The sequence below is a fragment of the Tubulanus polymorphus genome, chromosome 4 (assembly GCF_964204645.1).
Source record: "Tubulanus polymorphus chromosome 4, tnTubPoly1.2, whole genome shotgun sequence".
NCBI classification, from domain to species: domain Eukaryota; kingdom Metazoa; phylum Nemertea; class Palaeonemertea; order Tubulaniformes; family Tubulanidae; genus Tubulanus; species Tubulanus polymorphus.
The window spans coordinates 4,815,188-4,835,858 of record NC_134028.1 but is presented as its reverse complement, the minus strand read 5'-3'; the positions used below and the strand labels follow the sequence as shown (position 1 = coordinate 4,835,858).

At 37.5% G+C, this 20,671-nt stretch overlaps 2 protein-coding genes across 3 annotated transcripts; one reads left to right on the top strand and one right to left on the bottom strand.

The window, feature by feature from the left end:
* The first annotated feature begins 87 nt into the window (after positions 1–87).
* LOC141903193 (protein transport protein Sec24C-like) lies at positions 88–10,404 on the top strand. Of its 2 annotated transcripts, XM_074791236.1 has the most exons (21): positions 88–178; positions 524–652; positions 736–1,001; positions 1,080–2,174; positions 2,263–2,371; positions 2,657–2,784; positions 2,862–3,000; positions 3,128–3,243; positions 3,642–3,769; positions 4,098–4,289; positions 4,558–4,768; positions 5,651–5,918; positions 6,421–6,566; positions 6,639–6,777; positions 6,944–7,138; positions 7,370–7,408; positions 8,364–8,467; positions 8,560–8,647; positions 8,736–8,839; positions 8,917–9,006; positions 9,273–10,404. In XM_074791236.1, exons 2-21 carry the CDS (start codon positions 538–540, stop codon positions 9,411–9,413), a joined length of 3,813 nt encoding a protein of 1,270 aa, XP_074647337.1. In that variant the 5' UTR covers positions 88–178; positions 524–537; the 3' UTR covers positions 9,414–10,404. The 2 variants fall into 2 exon arrangements, with proteins under 2 accessions (XP_074647337.1, XP_074647338.1); XM_074791237.1 differs by lacking the exon at positions 7,370–7,408.
* Positions 10,405–11,463: 1,059 nt separating this feature from the next.
* LOC141903427 (tRNA-splicing endonuclease subunit Sen54-like) lies at positions 11,464–19,928 on the bottom strand. The gene is made up of 10 exons (XM_074791541.1): positions 19,814–19,928; positions 19,180–19,363; positions 13,295–13,456; positions 13,150–13,213; positions 12,990–13,073; positions 12,765–12,916; positions 12,054–12,673; positions 11,917–11,983; positions 11,708–11,803; positions 11,464–11,617 (listed from the first exon to the last, which is right to left on the bottom strand). The coding sequence occupies exons 1-10, from the start codon at positions 19,833–19,835 to the stop codon at positions 11,464–11,466; spliced, it is 1,605 nt and encodes a 534-aa protein (XP_074647642.1). The 5' UTR covers positions 19,836–19,928.
* Positions 19,929–20,671: the final 743 nt, after the last annotated feature.

Sequence of the window (20,671 nt, the reverse complement as noted above, 5' to 3'; positions counted from 1 at the left end):
CACAGTCACCGACACTTCCGGTCCATGGGCGCGGCCATATTGTATTTTACCCACAATACACCGCGCCCTGTCGACGTGGCACGTGCTGCGCATGCGTCAACTCGACACTTGTCAAATCGGACGTGGCAAAAAATCAAGAAATATTCGAATATTTGGAGAGATTTAGAGGATTTTAAAGGTAAATAACGCATTCTATATTCGATGGTTAACTCGTTAATTCAGAGAATTTAAAATAAGTGAACGTGAATTTGTTAAACGCCTTGAAATCGACGCCTGAAGCCTAAAAACTGCTACCCGCCGGTATTTTCACTTCCTGGTTTTGCAATCAGGATCATTCAACAATCAATATTTGTTTTATGCCTATGTTATGTTTAGAAATGACAGCTTCTTCTTTTGTTTCGTTTGTTTTCTTAGTTAACTTTTGCATTGTCCTTGCAATACCTGCTGCGGGCGAAGTAGTCGTTCCTTTGTTTTTCAATTTTAAATCGTTTGAAAATGAATTTGACTTAAAATCTCATTTCAGTTCATTAGACTTTGATGAATCCATATATGAATCCTGGTCACGGGGGACCGGGCCCGATGATGGGTCAACGTCCCCCTGGCGGACCTAATACGTTTAACGGTCCTGGACAACAGCCACCGCATATGCAAGGTAAGTGAATTAAGAATGGTGATAGCCATTGAAACTTCTTGTGGATCTTGATTGATGTGAATTTTAATTGATGATTTGTTTAGGTCCAGGATTTAAACCCGGAATGCCACCTCAACAATTCAGACCCCCGCCGCCGAACATGCAAAACGGGTCATTTCCAGGACCACAAGGAGATCAATTCAGACAACAGGCTCCATTTGGGGCACCGCCAAATACAATGATGGGTGGCCCTTCGCCGACAAGAGGACCTCCGCCTGGACCTCCAGGCATGCGGCCACCTGCATCAAATCAGTTAACCAATCAAATGGGTTCTCTCAATCTGGATGGAGGAGCTCCGAGACCTCCTATGGTGAGTTATTCATAGAAGTAAATGAAATTTGATTTGTCCAATTTCTGGCAGTATCAAGTAATTAACGTTTATTTACAGGGTGCACCACCACAGAGGCCGAATTTACCTCCAATGTCTGCACCTCTTTCAAGGCCAGGATTTCCTCCTATGAATGCTCCTAATTCTGGACCTGGATTCCAAAGACCCCCTGGGCCTCCTATGCAAGGACAGGGTCCACCTCCAGGGCCTCCCATGCAAGGACAGGGTCCAACTCCAGGGCAACCAATGTACCGACCGCCAAATTCAATGCAGGGTCCTCCAACTTCAATTCATGGACCTCCAACTTCAATGCATGGACCGCCAAATTCAATGCAGGGTCCTCCAACTTCAATGCATGGACCGCCAAATTCAATGCAGGGTCCTCCAACTTCAATTCATGGACCTCCAACTTCAATTCATGGACCGCCAAATTCAATGCAGGGTCCTCCAACTTCAATTCATGGACCTCCAACTTCAATTCATGGACCCCCAAATTCAATGCAGGGTCCTCCAACTTCAGTTCATGGACCCCCAAATTCAATGCAGGGTCCTCCAAATTCAATGCATGGCCAGCAAGGTGCACCTTTCAGAGGTCCACCACAAGGAAACCCTTCTCAAGCGATGCCACCAACTGGTCCACCAACATCAATGTATGGATCTGGACCACCAGGGCCACCTAGTGGACCAAGTGGATTCCCTCCTTCATCCGGGGCTGGACCACCATCACACATGGGACTTAGACCAACACCACCAATGGCAATGCCTTCACAACCTGGTATGCCCCCACAACAGCATGGTATGCCACCACAACCTGGTATGCCTCCACAGCCGGGAATGCCACCTCAACCAGGAATGCCTCCGCAGCGGGGAATGCCACCTCAACCTGGTATGCCTCCACAGCCGGGAATGCCACCTCAACCAGGAATGCCTCCACAGCAAGGAATGCCGCCACAGCCTGGTATGGGAATGGGTCCACCGCAACCAGGAATGCCTCCTCAATCTGGTTTTGCTGGTGGGCCAGGTAGTATGTCTGGTAGTCCAGTTCACTCGGCTCCTGGTCAGTTTGGAGCTCATCCATCTTATCCTCAAGCTCAGAGGCCTCTAGCAGCTCCATCTCAACCACGTAGACTTGATCCCGATCAAATGCCTAGTCCGGTGAGTAATTAAACTGCTGTCATCGATGGTGACTTAAAACTGATATAAAGAAGTGTTTAACTGAACTGTGTTTAATTCGTTTTGAAAGATTCAAGTAATAGAAGACGATAAACGAAATCGTTCAGGATTATTTCAAACTGGTTCAAGAGGATTGGTTCCTCCTCTAGTCACTACTGAGTTCTATACTGAAGATCAAGGTAATTATTGCGATCTACTTGAGGAGTCTAGTGCTGGTAGTTCAAAGTTTGTTCCGCAAAACTGGACCCCGAGGACTCGGTTTATTGGCGGATAATGATGTATTCTCAACGTAAAAAGAGCAATCCAACAACTTGTGATATTGAAATTTAATTATTCTGCGAGTTCTCGGCTTAAATGTGTCTACGGGATGATAAGAATTATCCAAATCTTGAAACTGATAAATGAACTTTTGATTGTTCATCAGACTCAAGTGAGTAATATCGTAATATAACAATGTATTTCAGGAAATGCCAACCCGAAGTTTATCCGCTCCACAATGTATAATATACCGTGCACTCAGGATATCATAAAACAGTGTCATATACCGATATCACTGACTATAAATCCATTTGCTCGACTCAGCGAAAAAGAGGTGTGTATCGCTATCATTTTTTTCTGCTCTAAATTGTGAAGAGTGATGATTTGAATGTGAAAATCGTGTGTTTATAGAACCCTCTACCCCTGGTGGATTTGGGACAGCTCGGTCCGGTGAGGTGTAATAGGTGTAAAGCTTACATGAATCCGCAAATGCAGTTCATCGACGGGGGACGAAGATTTCAATGTTGTTTCTGTCTTTGTTCGAGTGAAGGTAAAATTCTTTTCTCTGTTATATTTAAAATGAAATTGAATAAAATCCCACTATCAAAAATCTTATGAGCTATTTTAAATATCTTGCACATAATGAATCAATGATTGATGTTTACGGTTATTTTCAGTGCCATCGGAATACTTCGCTCATTTAGATCACACCGGTTGCCGCGTAGATAAATATGATAGACCGGAGCTGTGTTTGGGATCTTATGAATTTGTCGCCACTAAAGAATATTGCAGGGTAGGTAGTCACTAAAAGTCACTATTCTAATCTTAACAGTCTCCCGGGTTCCTAGAGATCAGAGAATTCTGACTCTTCTTGAGAAGTCAGTGAATTTAAATTTTTGGTGTCTTGTTGTTCGTGCTGGTGACAAGTGGCACAAGGATCCTCTTAATAAGAAACAGCCTCCACTGAGAATATCTTAAAATTTGGTGAGGGAATTTTGGTCGTGGGTCAGGATTAGGTCAGGATTTGAATTTTTGGTACTTCTTGTTCTTGCTGGTGATGAGTGGCACATGGAACCTCTTGATAAGAAACCCCTCCTATCTTGTTGTTTAATCCAGGAATTTTTGGTAAAGGGTCAGGGAAATATCAGAGTTAAGGATTCAAGAACTGAATGAGCGCTTGTTTTATTACAGAATAATCAATTCCCGAAACCGCCGGCGTTTATCTTCATGATTGATGTGTCGTATCATGCTGTGAAATGTGGTCTCGTTCATCTCATGTGTCAACGTTTAAAAAATGACATTCTCGTCAACCTGCCCAAGTAAGTTCTCAACCTATACCTGTTAGAAATCAGGCTAATATCTAGCTGCCTTCATGATTTGGAATTAGTTTCTACTTAAGAGTCTTATTCCTCCTCAAAATATCAACTATTTGGCAAACAAATAATACAGTATTCATTTTCTCTGTAACTATGTTAAATATTCGGCAGAAAGAAACAATTTATTTAGATTGATTGATAACGTAGATAATTTTAGTACATTCTATACATAAGGAACTATTATTGAATCTTCATCAGGGGTGGATGATTATCTAATCCTATATGTTTTGATTGAAGATTATTTGATGAATGTATATATTGTGTATTGTAGGGAAGCTGGAATGGAGGAATCAGAGATTCGTGTTGGATTCGCTACGTATAGCAACGTGATTCATTTCTATAATGTAAAAGGATGTTTGGCTCAACCTCAGATGTTAGTTGTATCCGACGTACAGGATATGTTCGTTCCTTTAGTCGATGGATTTCTGGTGAAATTATCCGAATCAGAGTTAGTTATTGACAGGTAATTAGTGAATTTAAAAAATCCGTTTTACGCGAAAATTATTGAAACCTTGTTCCAACAGTTCTTCATCAATATTCGACTCCCATTCCCAGGTTAATTAAAACATTGGAAATAAATTGATTTAACTGTGGTTCACGTTAAAGAACTGTTGAATTGGGTGGGACCTTTGATTATTCTGCCATCAATTGTTTGCTCTTCCACTAAACCCTTCTATGATTGATTTTAAATTTGATTGATTGATCAGTGATGTTATATTATTATTTTTCAGTTTATTGGAGCAGATTCCGTATTTGTTCCAGGAGTCTCGTGAGACCGAGACGATACTTGGTCCGGTAGTACAGGCTGGTCTCGATGCGCTGAAATCAGCGGATTGTACCGGCAAACTCTATATCTTCCACACTTCTTTACCGATCGCGGAAGCTCCCGGAAAACTGAAAAATCGTGACGATCGAAAATTACTCGGAAGCGACAAAGAAAAGGTAGAAATTGATACAGTTTTATTTGTGAATTGTGTGCGTTATTCCTTGTTTTTGTGGCATGTTATGATTTCATTGTGTGTAAAAATTATTTTGATTTTACGTCTGCAGAAGTTTTGTGTTGATTTTGTTTATTTCGTCGCCACTTTGTTTTCTATTATTATTACACTAGGTTTTCTGATGGATATTTTTTCAGCCTATGTTGTCACCTGCCACTGAGGGAATTGTCAGTAAACTAGGTCACGCTGGCTCTGAAGGCGTGGCCTCTATAGTGGGGGTATATATAACTGCATGCCCGGGGTCAACGGCAATCATTCAATTCTATTTTTGTAGCCTCCCGAAAGAAAAATTTATTCTTTAAAATTTAGCAATCAGAAATTAGAATTGAGGAATCGATGTTGGTGCAGGGTTTCCTTACATGTAGCTTCCCCTCCCCTTAATTGTGGTGTTCCCTCATTTATGTGTAACAGCATGTCCTGAAATAGAAGACTAGAATAAATCAATGTATTTGAATAGATGCTAAATTGCATGTATCTCACCCGGTAAATATAAACTGTTAAATGGTAGCACCTCTCGCCGGGGTCACTCATCTATATCAGGTAGAAAGTATTTGTTGTTGTTTACTGATGATTCAAAACGAGAAAAAAAGATTAGTCTAGATTCTTGTATCAGGACTCATTTCCACAGTTCTGGACCAAGTTCCACGATAGTAGGTTTAGTTTGATGCTACAGAGTAAAGGAAAATTCATTCCAATGCTTTAACTCTCAAGTCAATTAATAACGGGAGAACTATGGATCTGTTTCCTGATGATCAAACTCCCGGTTGTGGTCTTTGAGTCTATGTTTCTGTCGTGTTGCTGATAATTTTATATTGATTTATTTCAGACTATTCTATCACCGAGCAGCAATTTCTACTCTAAACTCGGACAGGATTGCGTAACCGCCGGCTGTTCGGTCGATCTGTTCTTGTTTCCGAATGCGTATATAGATGTCGCTACCGTGTCGGAGCTGTGTAAATTAACCGGCGGACAGGTGTATAAATATACGTACTTCCAGGCGGATATCGACGGTGAACGATTCCTGTCGGATTTAAGACATAATGTGATGAGACCGATTGCATTTGATGCTATTATGAGAGTTCGCACTAGTACAGGTAAAAAATAATTATTCAGTAGAATAGATCTTTTCGGTGCTTTGTAGGGGGCCCGGTTGTACAATTGTGACTTAAGTCCAAGATTAGTAGTTGTTAGATTGGCTATAGAACTAAGTTGCTTTTAGACCGGTCATAAATCTAAGGACTGCGTAACTGGCCCCAGGAAGATATCGATAAAGTGTATAACAAACCATCTCGTAAATCTTGCTTAATTCATCATTGTTCATTAGGAACAATAACTTAGAATTTGATCTGATTCTAGCATCGATTGATCATGCAGTAAAACTCACTTAAGTCATCATAGTTGGGACAATCAATATTTTAACAACTTATCCAAGTGATGACTTACACTTTGTAAATTGAATTAGAAATACAAATTGGAACTCAAAAATAGGGATGAATGTTGACGACTTAACCTAGTACGACTGTGTATATTAGGATATCTTGCTGTATCCTCACTTGCCACAGTAGCCTGTTAATTGCTGTATTCATCTTTTTCTAGGAATCCGACCGACCGATTTCATGGGTAGTTTTTACATGTCGAATACAACTGATGTAGAACTAGCGTCAGTTGACTGTGATAAAGCTGTCACTATTGAAATCAAACACGATGACAAGCTTAATGAATCAGATGGTGCTTTTATACAGGTCAGTCATCCTTGTATGTCTTTATATGGCTATGATAGATACAGTGAATATAATTGTTGAATTCGTCAATAGGTGGCGGTGTTGTTTACGAGTATATCCGGTCAGCGAAGATTACGTATTCACAATCTTGCTCTGAACTGCTGTACGATGATGGCTGATGTATTTAGAAATGTGGAACTTGATGCTGTTGTAAACTATATGGCTAAACAAGGCAAGTGTCACTTCAAATAGTTTCGTTGTTTCTTATTATGGTATCCAGTGAGGGTTGGGTTCGATCTTGAAGAATATATATGATATTTGATCAACCCCTCCCAGCTGTATGCCATTGGGGAATTGTCAATTTTCATATTTACTTATTGATGTTATCCATTTGACAGCAATTCGAAATGTTCTGAATCAGCCTCCTAAAGCAATACGCGAACACATAATGAATGAATGCGCTCAGATACTCGGTTGTTATCGTAAGAACTGCGCGAGTCCGTCGTCTGCCGGTCAGCTCATTCTACCTGAATGTATGAAACTCTTACCACTATATACGAACTGTATTATCAAAAGCGATGGTTTGCAGGGCAGTAAGTATTTGTCGTTTCAACTAACTCTGATAGCTTGCATGAATAACGATGCAGATTTTCTTACTACGCTGCACTGATTTCTAAATATGCATTTTCTGAATTCATTCATTCCAAATTCGGTTGTTTGGAAGCATGAAAAGAATTCGGTTACTAGATTACGAAAAACCTGATCGATCTTTTTGCGAGTGTCATATTTTGAATGACACCAGTTGTTTGTGAACTTGCTTTCAGACAATATTGTGCAGACATTTACTCCGTTGAAACCTGAAGGTAGCTATGAATGATATGTCTCTACTGCGCCCCCTGTAGTATCTGAAATAGTTTCAATAATTCTAAGCTGATCTCAGTTTATTTATAGCATTTAGCATGAGCTGTGTCTGCGTTATCATTGAAATTGATTATTGCTCTGTATTTTTTGTACTGAATCTCATGCATTTTTCTGGTGGTTTGTTTAAAACTCATTTGATGTGTCATGTTCAAAGGGAATGAGAAACGAGGCATGTTGTGCTTCAGACTTTTTTCTTTGGTGAAGGAAATCGGGTTTTTGTGCAGTCAAAGGTTCTTTGAAGTCTTTATCTTTTGATTAAATGAAAAATTGGTGATTATTTAATGGAATCAAAAATTTAAATGTTTTGAGTCATTAAATCATTTGATGTTGATATATGAAATGAAACCTCCTTTCCTAATTCTTGGATCAGAATGAGAAGGGACCTACCTCCCTCCTAGGATTAAGGGTCTACCTCAGGCTGCTGCAGTATAGATTTAGAAATATGTTATAATGTTGCATTTTCAATCAATCTCTTATTACCCTCTGCTGATAGCGATGTACCGGCACTGCTTCATACGCGTGCTACAATTCATAAGCATAAAATGTATTTAACAGAGCACAGATTACACAAAATCTCCTGTAGTGAGAGAGCAGTAGAATATGAGCATGTTATATCTATGAAAGCTTGAAAAGTAGCTGTCCGCTCATTTCTACTCACTACACTAGTCAATTACTGGTTCAGTGGCATACATTCTGAGAAAGAATATTGTTTGAAGTTGGATGTGCAAATAATTGGACTATTCCAGTAATTGTACCGTATATTTAATTCCTTGAGAACTCGCAATTTTTACCTGTCAAATGTCTGAATCAATCCTATCGATACGACCCATCGAGCACTGTTATCACTCATATAGCGATTGCTGGAATGATTCTGATAGTGTTTTTAATCCATTTCAGCTGCTGATATTTCTACAGATGATCGTAGTTATTTAATGCACTTAGTGAACTCAATGGACGTCAGTGCTTCAGCTGTTTTCTTCTATCCTCGTCTCATTCCGTTGGTAAGTGTCTCCTATTGTCAATGGCAAGAATGAGCAGCCAACAGAGCCTGAAGTCGGACTCAGTTTAATGTAATGTTCTGGTTATTTTGTAGCATTCATTGGATATGAATACAAATGAAATGCCTGTTGCCGTGCGCTGTTCTGTTGAACGTCTCCAAGAAGACGGTGCATATCTATTAGGTACAAATTGAAATCTGATCGAGAATTTATAGATATTTGATGGTATTTTAGAATACAAATGTTTCTATGTACCGTAATATTTTCACAGAGAATGGTATATCAATGTTTCTATGGATCGGACACAATATCAGTCCTGATTGGGTTCACGATGTTTTCGGTGTCCAGTCACTGGCACAGATCGATATAGATAAGGTGCGTATAGAATCGTCGAGTCCTGGATTTGAAAAACTAGTCGTTTATTGACGTCGTTACACTGTTATATTTTGTAGAGTATATTGTTGGAGCTTGATTCTCCGTTATCACAGAAAATACGACAAATTGTAAATAGAATTCGTACAGAGAGGAATAGATGCATGAAGGTGAGTTCTCTTCAGTTATACACCACATGAGTTCTCTAAATACTACTCTAGCAGTTCACCGAGTTCTTCATGAGTTTGTTTTCTATAAATCTTCATGAGTTCTTGAGTGTTAACTCTTCATGAGTTCCCTCAAGTGTTAACTCTTCATGAGAAAATGAGTTCTTTTATGAGCTCTTCTTCATAAGTTCGATTTATCTAACTCTTCATGAGTTCTCTGATTTCAAAAATGGTTCATTTAACTTGACATCGAGTTCTGTTTATTTCAGTTGACGGTAATACGACAGAGGGATAAACTGGAGCCGTGGTTTCAACATTTCCTCGTTGAGGACCGAGGAGCGAGCGGAACTGCTTCCTATGTCGAATATCTTTGCCACATTCATAAAGAAATACGTAATTTACTGAGCTAGGGGGCGCTGTGTGTCATGTGCGTGTGTGAACTGATATACAAACACTACGCGTTCATAGGATATATTTATGTACGTATATAATTGTGATAGAAAGAGCCCTCTATATTTCATTATTTCTCTAAGTATGGATGGTTCTGTTCTGCTGTATAGAAGCGCCACCTATGGTAGCTGTAACTCGATCACGATGTAGAAATCCGGACAGCGATTGAGTTTTACTTTCAAGGATTCTAAAATAAGTGTTTGGTGAAGAATGAATTATTGGTATGTGGTTTGTTTAAATGTTTCTGGTCTTGTAATAATAGTTTTTGCCGAGTTTTTCTTTGGTCTATGCACAACAGACCGAACAGAGTTTCCTGTACTATGTGCTTCCTCTATTGTAAAAAATCTCTTGAAATCACGAATCTATTGAGAGATGAGGTACCTGCTGAGAGTGGACCTGATACCAGTAGTACCAAGGTACCAGTACCATATAGTGCGAGTCATTAGTTGAGACAAGTTCTCAATAAAGTTGTTATACATTCTGTGAATTTAGAATATTCGCTAATTATTCAGATATCTATGATGTCTATATTGTATCGCAAATTGTTTTCTTTTTTAACAAATCCACGAGTCACTGGATGTCATCAGCTGGCTGAATAGAACAGCCTTGGTTAGAAGTGATTTTTGTTCTACCGGTACTGACAGTTATTTTAAAAAAGTCTGCTTCATTGAAAGGGATTTTTGCTTGTTGATAAATTATACCTGTTCTAACATGTGTGCGAAAGTATTTATGATTAAGGCGACTCGCTTATCGTATTCCTATAAATCGAAAATAGTGTCTTATTTGTTTTTTGTCTCATAATGAAAACAAATGTTCGTGTTGCGTTTGAATTGAGTTCGTTACATGAAATATAGCCACTAACATCTGTAGATGTTTAATGAATTATGTACATTGTTGCAAAAAAGTGAATTTTAATGCATTGAGAAATAAACAAATATTTATGAATGAAAATGATTTAGTTTGTTTTCTGGTGGTCTCAGCGAGGATGCCCAAGGCCAAAGCCCAGGTTTGAACCCATTTGATATTCGAGGAGTTGAATGTGGATTTTAAGCTGAACCAGTGACAATTGACTTCTTCAAGGACAAATTTACGATGCGATATGTTTATTTTTTTTAAATCTTTCAACACAAAAATTATCTAACGAGAAAAATAAATATTTGTTGATGTAGCCGGAGAATTTGGTGGCAGCACCATACGGTCACCTAGCGGGATTTCTGAGAACTAATCTAATACTGTAGGCTCGTTCACTGTCGATTGACCTTAAATTCCAGTCAATAATGAAATTAATTACATTTTTTCACCATGAAAAATATAAAGGGATATAGTTAGAGAGAAGAATGATGTAAAATCTAAACTACCCTGAACTTGAACTTGAACTTAAATTTATTGCGCCATATATAACATTTATATATAGGATAAGACAATAATTTATTGCATGTCTTATCCTAATTTATTAAATTTACAGGACAAAACATTAAAGAATGACAATGAGCGAAAGACCGCAGTATTGCATTAGTTCACAGAATTCCCGCTAGGTAACCGTACTGTGCTGCCACCTAGGGTTCTAAAGAAATTATCAACAAATTCAATAAAATTCTTTATTGTACCATTAAGTTAATTTATATTATACGATTTTATAATAAACAATTATATCAATCATAATAAATGAGTCTTTTAGAGATTATTATTACTGATACCGAGTGGTCCTGAGGCTGAATATTAAATATATTGGATAGCGGAGGTCCCAGGTTCGAACCCATCCAACTGATGCTGGCTTCCCAAAACAATCGGATGCAATTAGAGGACAACGAAGGTGTCATGGGTCGAATCCGGTCTGATTACCTTTGTTCGAGCGGTCTTGGTGCCAAATAAAAGAACAGGGGCCCCAGGCCCAAGTTGGGTGTGTAATTAGTGTCCCAAGTTTGATCCCAGCCTATTATTGATGCTGATTCTGTGGCCTAGATACCGAATACAAAGATAAGATGAGCAAATAGAATATCTTATCGAAAATCATTTTATTATATCAATAGGAAGACAAAATTCAGAATATGAGTAAAACGAGATGTTTCCATAATCAACGACAGCCCAAACCAGTTTAATACTATCAACCTTGTCTTTTAGGCAACAGTTCAACACTGATAAATTCGGTGGATCATTGGCACTTCTGAAAATATGTAAGAAATTTTGAATCAAATTGAACAATAAAAACATCGATTAGAAAAGCATTGGTGTACATAACAGTTTTGAGACTTACAGATGAACAATAATTCTATAATGTGGCAATCCTGGTTCACTTTTACGAAAGTTTCCCTTTTCATCTGCAGGATAAACATCATATGAAAACTTGACACTGAAAAGGAGATAAAAACTGGAGTATATGTGATACCGAGTATGGCCATTTCAGGCACAGTCCCACAGTGTACCTTTTCCACTGATCAATACAAAAACCATTCAAACACTGACCTGTCACTAGTTGATGTTGGAATATCCTCAGCACGCTTAACAACTTGTAACTTTTCAAGAACAGCAGCTGAAATAGAAAATCTATTATCAATTTCAATTCACAGATGCAGGGTGTTTTGTGAATCAGGAATTTTTACCGGTTGATGTTGCCTCCCATGGTTTCAAAAGAGGTGTTACATCTCCATCCCAAAGGATACCAACCGGGCTCTCAGTCAATTCTGCATCATTTTCACTTTTCATCACCAACTCCTGTTTATATTCAGTCCAGTTTCGTGATGATGTTAGGATTTTTCGGGGAAACGAGAAACCGCAAGTATCCGCTGGAAGCCAATCTCGAGAATAGGGAAAACTGGACGAATCATGAGATATTTCCTTAACTATTTCAGGATGTATGGTATCTCCTTCATAATCTAGTATATTAGGAATTTCGATATTGTTCCAATTAGAATGTGGAAGACGATTCGCCCATTCTTTAGATAATTGCGCTGCCGCATGTACAGACACAATATCACAGGTATCACGCAGTATGGGTTCGGTTTTGATTTCACATTCCAAAGATTCGTTTTCTATTTGAACTGCTGTCTCAGTGGAATCAGTAGGAATTCTTTCTTCGGATAATTTCTTCGATTTCTGAGTATCTTCATTATCAGTAACCGAATTCAGTGAACGGGATCTCTTTCTTTTTGAAGGCTTCTTATGTTTTTGCTGTAGAATCTGATCCAAATTTATTTTCTCCTCATACTCAGTTATTTCAAGTCTAAAAGATATAAGTGAAAGTAAACCATGAATAAGTCTGACATCTTAATGGCCAATATGATCTGAATCATTGCGATTTCCTTTCAACATACTTTTTCTGATTTCTATGAGGAATGACTATGAATCCAAGTCTGGACAAGTGAGCGTAAACTTGATATTCAGCTAAAGATACATTCTGCAGCAGACATGTGTAAGCAGTTTGTAAACTCATTGGAAGTCCTTCATATTCTATTTCCAACATTCCCTGATGATTGAGATGAAGGCAATCAGTTTCTAATACAATAATCACTTGAAAGAGCAATGATTTTTTAACGTACCAAATCAACCATAAACAAAGCTTCCTCTGGGCACAGATAGTCTACGCCATGCTCTGAATATCCAACATAACGCCAGAAATTTCCCTGCTCAAAATAGGACAAATCATTATACACCCATTCTACGATATCATAAACAGTCGTGATTTGAAGGTACTTTTACCTTTCCATGTATAAGACGAACAACATCCTTCGAAGGGATCCAAATTCCTCGCACCAAATTACGGCTGAAATAATGATGAGATGTGCAGGTGAGCAATATACATAGTTTAATACTGCCCAGATTCATTGTTGTTCACGGAATTTACCTGCTTTCCACTCTTTCTTCTTTCAGCAGTGAAAGTCTTGTCTCATTTATTTTATCCAAACGTTTATTTTGCAACCACGAATGATCAGGCAAGAATTCTTTCACTCCTCTCATTGGCAGCTCAGTGTCTATTTTCCTTCTATATCGATGAAGTTCAGAAGCGCTACAAAACATATACAGGTATACATATACTGACAGTTTACTACAAACATATTGTTCCTCTAGAGGGGAGGGGTTCCAACAACATCAGTGACGTCAGAGTGGCAAACTGCTTCATAGAAAGAAATCCTCAAATTGGATACCATTCAGAGAGTATGTATGCAGAATTTTAACCTGCACCTTATGAGTTTTAATCCTCATTTCTTCATCCTGCATTTAAACATACATGTACTGTCTAGATGAATCCAAAAGATTTTCAAAAAACAAACAAATATTTCAATTGATTAATTTTTATTCATTTAAATAAAATATTATTCACCGTTACACATTACAACGAACACAAGTTATAATTCCTTACAATCAGTTTGAACAGTAATTTCAACCGATTAAGTAGTAATTTAAGAAGTCACTGTAGGTCTGTAGTTACATCATTGTGTTCTTACATTAGACAATAACATGCAACCAAAAATACATATGTATTTTTGATACAACACATAAAGCACATTCCTCATCACAATTACAATTTTACGCCTGATCTCCTCACCACAAATGAATTGGAAGTCATTTCTCAATTCAAGCAGTTTCTAAACACACAACATTTTACTATGCAATTTTAGTAACAATAACTACCTGATACATTTATATAGTCAACCCTTGATTATCCACTAACCCTCCTCGGTTTTCCACCCAAATTCTGAGAATCCCTGATTGCAAACATTCAGTTCATTGTCTCAATTGAATTTCAGTTCAGTGATCCTCCATCCTCGATTATCAACAAGACAATGTGGCAGATAATCAAGAGTTTGACTGTATTGACATATAGGCCCTACACACAAATTCACATCATTAGGAATCATCCATTATCATTATCATTATCCATATTGGGAGCTGCAACATCAGCTACCCTGCCACTTGGACATGAAGAACATTCAGCCTTACAAGTAGTCCAAACATAGTTCATCACCAATCAACTACTCAGTGATTGGTAGTTTTCATAAATAAATGATTTATTTTAAGAGAAAATTCAATTTTGATCGGAATTTAGAAGTTGAAATTGAACGTGCAAGACTGAGTAACTACAGGCGAAACTTGCTGATCCTCACATGCCATAAGTAAAATCCTTGATCGGTACAAATGTTCTCTATTTGATCCATACCAATATTTGGCACACCTAACAGTACTAACAGTATGATTGAGATAAATTCTGTTTCACTCTGTTATTAAGCACCGAGTGTACATGTATTACGAATTCCTATTCGATTAAGAACTGATCACTCTTTATCATCACAGCAGATTTGATTATGGTATTTCATGCATAGATTAGTATTCAATTCTATACAGTTCATTTGGTTTATAATAGACATGTCTTGGTATCTATGACACCGATATGCATGAAATTCAAAATACTGAAACAATGGCACATCGTATTATCACCCAGTTAACCCTTTACTTGCCACTCCCTAAAATACTGGGGAAAATATAGAAGATCATAAATCCATAACATTCGATTCCCTTCCGAAAGTATACCGGTACTATTTTATCACCAATATAGAAGGTGACGATAGAATCAGAAAGATTGAAAAATCCTGGCAAATTAAGGGTTAAGTATCTATGTATACAACCTTCCTATTATTCAGTGCAATGAAACACAAATGATAAACATGCAGTAATTTGGTTATTCATCTAAAGGAATCATGTGTTTAATTGGTATTTAAAAATCTTGAGTATTAAATAAGGTTCATTTTCTGCTATGGAACAAAGTCTTTTCATGAATTAAATTTTTCTATTTAGAACAAATCCTTTTCTTAAGATTTTGGTGTAAAGTACAAATCCTTTGTTAACATGGAGACAATACTCGGGATTTGTTTTTTACGATTCATGAATTCCCGGGCAGCATTCGATTCGAATTCATACGCGACTTTACGGTTGACTCGCGTCATGATTTTTAGAAGGTCTAACGAACTACCGTATTCCTCTAAAACAGCGCACAGGGCTTGTATAAACCACGAGCCTCGTACTGAATTCCTCCATGAAAAGTAACCTGAGGAAAGAAATGACGACAACATTTTTTCAAAATGCAGAAAATTACACTAGAGAATGGGAAGGACTTCACTCGAGGTGGGAGAAAGTCTGCGGCTAAATACACGGTTGAGAAAACCCTAAAACCCTACAGTCCCCGGTGCTAACCTGGAACAACTGAGTAGGCCATCAGGAAATCAGCTTCAGCTGGAATTCTGGACAACACATGAGCATCGACATCATCTTCCCCTGCATCAGTGACTTCTGTACCGTGATCTAACTGTTGACCCCGACAAGCCTGCAAATCAGAAGATTGATTACATAGTTTCATAGTGGTCAAAGGATCATTGGATACTGCTGGATGCCCATTCATTGAAACACAGCAACACCATAAGTATTAGATTCGTGAACAGTATTACAGTATAAAGTTTACTGTTAAATACAGCAGTTAATATTTATAGGAAACAAACGTTTTTGCTTTAACATATTATACAATATGATGAAAGTACCAAGGGCAGCTTTGCTAACAATTCAGCACTTATTCACTAATACAGTTTGGTAATAAATCAATGAAAATCTTATATAACAATATTGCAATTGTATTATTTATATGTAGGCTTAATTGAGTAAGGTATTAACAGAAGGGAAAGAGTATACAATACGCATATACCGGTAATTTTACCTGAATAAAGAATAGTTTCGGTTTCCCGGCTAAAGCTTTACACACATCACCCTTGAACGGTGCAACTAATTTATCAATTTCTATAGTTCCATCAGTTCCATAAACTTTCCCCTCTTCACCGTGACTCAATATTGCACATGCGAATGCATCCGATTTATTATGTATTTCATCTTTGGCAGCTGGAAATCAAAGAACACAATTCATCTTTCTAGCTTCAAAAAAAAATGTCTTATAATCTATTTATTCTAAAACACAATAACGCATTTACTTTCTTTTCAGTACAGTGGACCCTACCTTCACAATTTCAGTATTTAAAATCATTTACAATAGACCATTAAAAAGCTTGTTTGAAAAATAACTGATAATTGAAGAAACACGAAGCATTAAATGTGTATGATATTAAGCTCTGTTTATTAATTAAATAAAAGATATGAATAAAGAAACGATTATGGTGCATCAACTCTTTTGAGAAATGATATTAATAAATCAAATATGAAAAGAGTTAGTGATTGTTAGTGATTAAAACATATGAAGCCAAGGCCCGATCAGGATCAGTCCAATAAAATAGATTCTAATTCATTTGTCAACTAGACGCTGATATTGTAGGCACAGATGCATTTTATTGGACATTTAGAATGTAGTTCATAATATCTAATCCATGCAGCTGATCCAAATGGGGCAAGCGCTTAATTGTACAGAACATGCATTGCAGATCCAGAGGTGCCAAAAATGAATTAAACAATTCCTTCAATCAGTATCAGACATTCTCAGAAGTTAGATATGAATTCTTAGAACGCAGTCATGCTCGAAACCGAATGAATAGAAAACTAATTTCTAGAATTATTACAAACTAAATGACAGCCAAAAAAAAAAATCAAAATAAAATTCATCCGATACTTGCCTGAACGCATTGAAAATTCCATTTCCTTCGACGAAATATTCTGATAGACTTTTACGTCGAAGCCTAAAACACGGAACTGTCGACACAACGTACCCATATCAACCTCAGTGCCGGTACGTTCAGTCATGCTCGTCGCCGGATGAAATACCCGATTTGATATTATTATAGCGAGGCCTCGGTGTTTATGATTCATATTGTAGCAGTGTTCAGAGGTCTGCGCTGATGATGAAGGATTTGTAGGAGGAAGCTCGCGTCTACAACAGGGAAGTGATTATCAACATAACAGAAGAGGACTTGTTGTCCGGGGCATGAGCAGACAGGATATTTATGCCTCTAAAAATCCAGCTCCAGACATAACTTTTTACAAAATTTCCACAAAGCTTTCTCCATAGCGCGATGCTGAATAATGTTTTAGTGAAACTAGGCGCTATATAAATTTAGATACTATTACTAAAATCATTACTGTTAATCAACTAGTGCCCTCTCAGGTTTGAATGTATAGAACATATAGGCTGTGTTAGAATTCAAACATTTCACTTCCCAAGACGAGGCGGCTTGTGAAATCACCTCTCAATAGAGCGTATTTAGCCTAACTAGATAGCGCCCCCTGGATCTGCAGAGCGTTAATAATTTGCATATATGATAATAATTGATAAGGTTAAAATATTGATCACACACACGACAAAGTGTTTACGTTTAAAAGTATAAAGCTAAACTGAAGATAGACATCGCTTTCAACTATTCACTACTGGTTAATTTGATGTGTATGTTTTTCAAGAGGAGTTTGTAAAATAGGCAAATATCTATCTTCAATATGTGTGAAGCGGAATTAAAGCCTAGAATCTCTAATGCAGGCTTACAGACCGACATCCTCCCTCAAACCCTGCCAGCCACAAGACTCTGCCACAGTCCGGTCCTAGTTGATTGTATGAGGAACCAACACCGCGCCGCTACTGTGGCGAGCGAGTATTGCGTGAGGATCCACCAGGTTTCGCTAGTGGTTACTGAAATCCAGTCCCGATTTTCACTACGAATGACCAAGATTGTTACGCCACCTAGTGAGTGCCGCCGGTGCCTGATCAAAATCTTAACTGGCTATAATATATGAAACATGCAGCAGGTCTGAGGGAGGATACGCGCCCGTCTGTTCGATATATTGCGTTACTAGAAGACGTTGCTTACCGCGTTTCATTACGTGTAAAATTTGCGACTTTGTTAAGTTATCGTATTTGTCGACCTCGAATTCGAGATCGATGAATCGTTTAACGAGTTTATCGGCGTCGACGTCCGTCCCCGTTCTGACGCCTAACTCAAACTTCTCTTCGAAATCTTTTTGATTTATAATAATGGCCAAGCCTCGCCTCGGGTACGTGAAATTGTAACAATCGCGTTTCGATGGTTCGTCCGGTTTACAATTCTCGTCTTTATTCTTCCGTTCTCCTAATGTCATCTTTTTCAATTGACTGTAGATTAATATATTACCCAGGGTTCAATCTGATCACTCATCTTCAATAATCTGATTTTTTTTCACATTTAATGTAACAAAATATGAGGATTCTGGAGTCCCACAAACATACCTTTATTATAGGTATATAGCTTATAGCTAGAAAGGAATTGAAGTATTTTGACACATAATTTTCCTGCATTTCTATGTACATTTTTAAGAATTTTGACATCAATCTAGCCCCTGATTCAAGTCCCAGATTGTTTAAAAATCAGTTTTGATTTTATACAGAAATGAGTCCTCTTTTCGTTCCAATCATACACTTAGTCAATATTCGACATCGGCACGCCATGAGAGGCTTGAAAAATTCTTAGATAAACTTGGAAATTCCTACATCATGATTGTTCAAAGATTGTTGAAATAGGCCTATCTTAGGCCTACTAGGAAATTCAGGTATTCTAAAATCCATTTATTGGAACACAATTTGTAATTTGGATTCGAACTCAAAATGAGAACTATGAGAAACATAAAATCGTATGATAACTAATGAAACACTATTATTGCGATCGAGATAATTAACAAGCTTAAAATTCTATCTGATGACAATCCAGCAACAAAAACCTTCAAATACAAAACCATTGAGTTTAGTCTAAAATGCAGTAATTTTGTAAGTGGGCCTACCTTAACAGGTTTGTATCAGGAGCATCTCCACCTGGTCTGGTGGTTGAACTCGGCGGCAGGACTGTTGATGTTTTCTTGGCGTCTACATCATCAGCAGCGTTAGTCTCCTCAGTTTTAGACTTCTCAGAATTGCCGTCAGAAATCTTTGAAGCGGCAAGTTCTGAGGTCGGAACCTTCGGCACGTCTGGAATTTATAACAACAATTGAGAATGAGGAAAATACTCCAGCACACTCCCATATAAATACTCCAGCACATAAATACTCCAGCACACTCCCATTCGCGAGTATTTCTTGGAGCGTGTGCGTCTGTGTTAGAAGAGAAAGAAAATGAGTGTGCATGGAAAATTCAATTGATAATAATTGAATAATAGTAATCATATCATTTAACTGAGAATAATATCTGTGGTCGTATGGAAGCTGAATGAAAGGAGAGACAATGAATTTCATTGTCTCTTTAATTATGAAACAAATTACAGTACTGAAATAGTGATGACAATGATATGATGCTGAATGGAAATTGGATTTGGAAATGGGAGGATGGATGGATGGGTCGCGGTTCCTTCCATCATCACTCCTCTCTCGACTCAGAAACAGCAAACAGATCAAAAGTTCACTTGAAATATATTCTACACACCTTCAACATCGTTGTCATCCATCACAGGCGTTTATCAATCGACTAATTACTTCGAAATATGAAATAATCCCTTAATTAATCAGAGCCGCCTATATGCGGTATGAGTCACTTCACTATTAAATTGAATTGAATTGAACCCTCACTGGCCAGAGTAGGAAGGACAAAAATCCATATGAGTCATTCTGCAGATTTTCCAGAACCTGCCCTGAGAGGCCACATGGCTTCTCAGGGCAGGAACCTGCCCTGAGAGGCCAGTCGATTGAATCAATAGAAAATGAAAACCCATTCAATAGTGTGAGCTGAAATGGTGGCAAGGTGATCGGGATATTCAGATTCAAACTAAAGTTTTCGATCATACAATAGAAGACTACGCTGTATTCTATAGAAATAAATTGAGAAATACAAATGCTTTTAATCATATTAAGCTAAAACAGTTAAAAAGTCAATACGATAGGGAAACAAAAGTTACCTAAAATCAAAATATGAATTTTTGTTGAAATATATAAGAAAATAGAATTAGAATTGATATTTTTCAGAAACAAATTAAAAAATACTAATATTTTTCATAGAAATAAAGAAATGAAAAAAAACTTTCCTTGTGGGAACATTTCTTATCAAAACATCATAAAAAATTTCATCTATAACTTAATGAAGAAGAAAAATCACAATTATTCTCAGGAATAGAATTTTGCTGCTATGTTAGGTAATTAATGATAACGATGATACAAGTTTTTTGTAAAAATTGAATTATATGATTCCAAGCGGCGCTGTTTTTATTTGTAATCTATAATTTACGATTAACGTGCTATATGTTTCTTCTAATTTCTTTGCACTTCACTTTCTTGTGTTACATTTGCA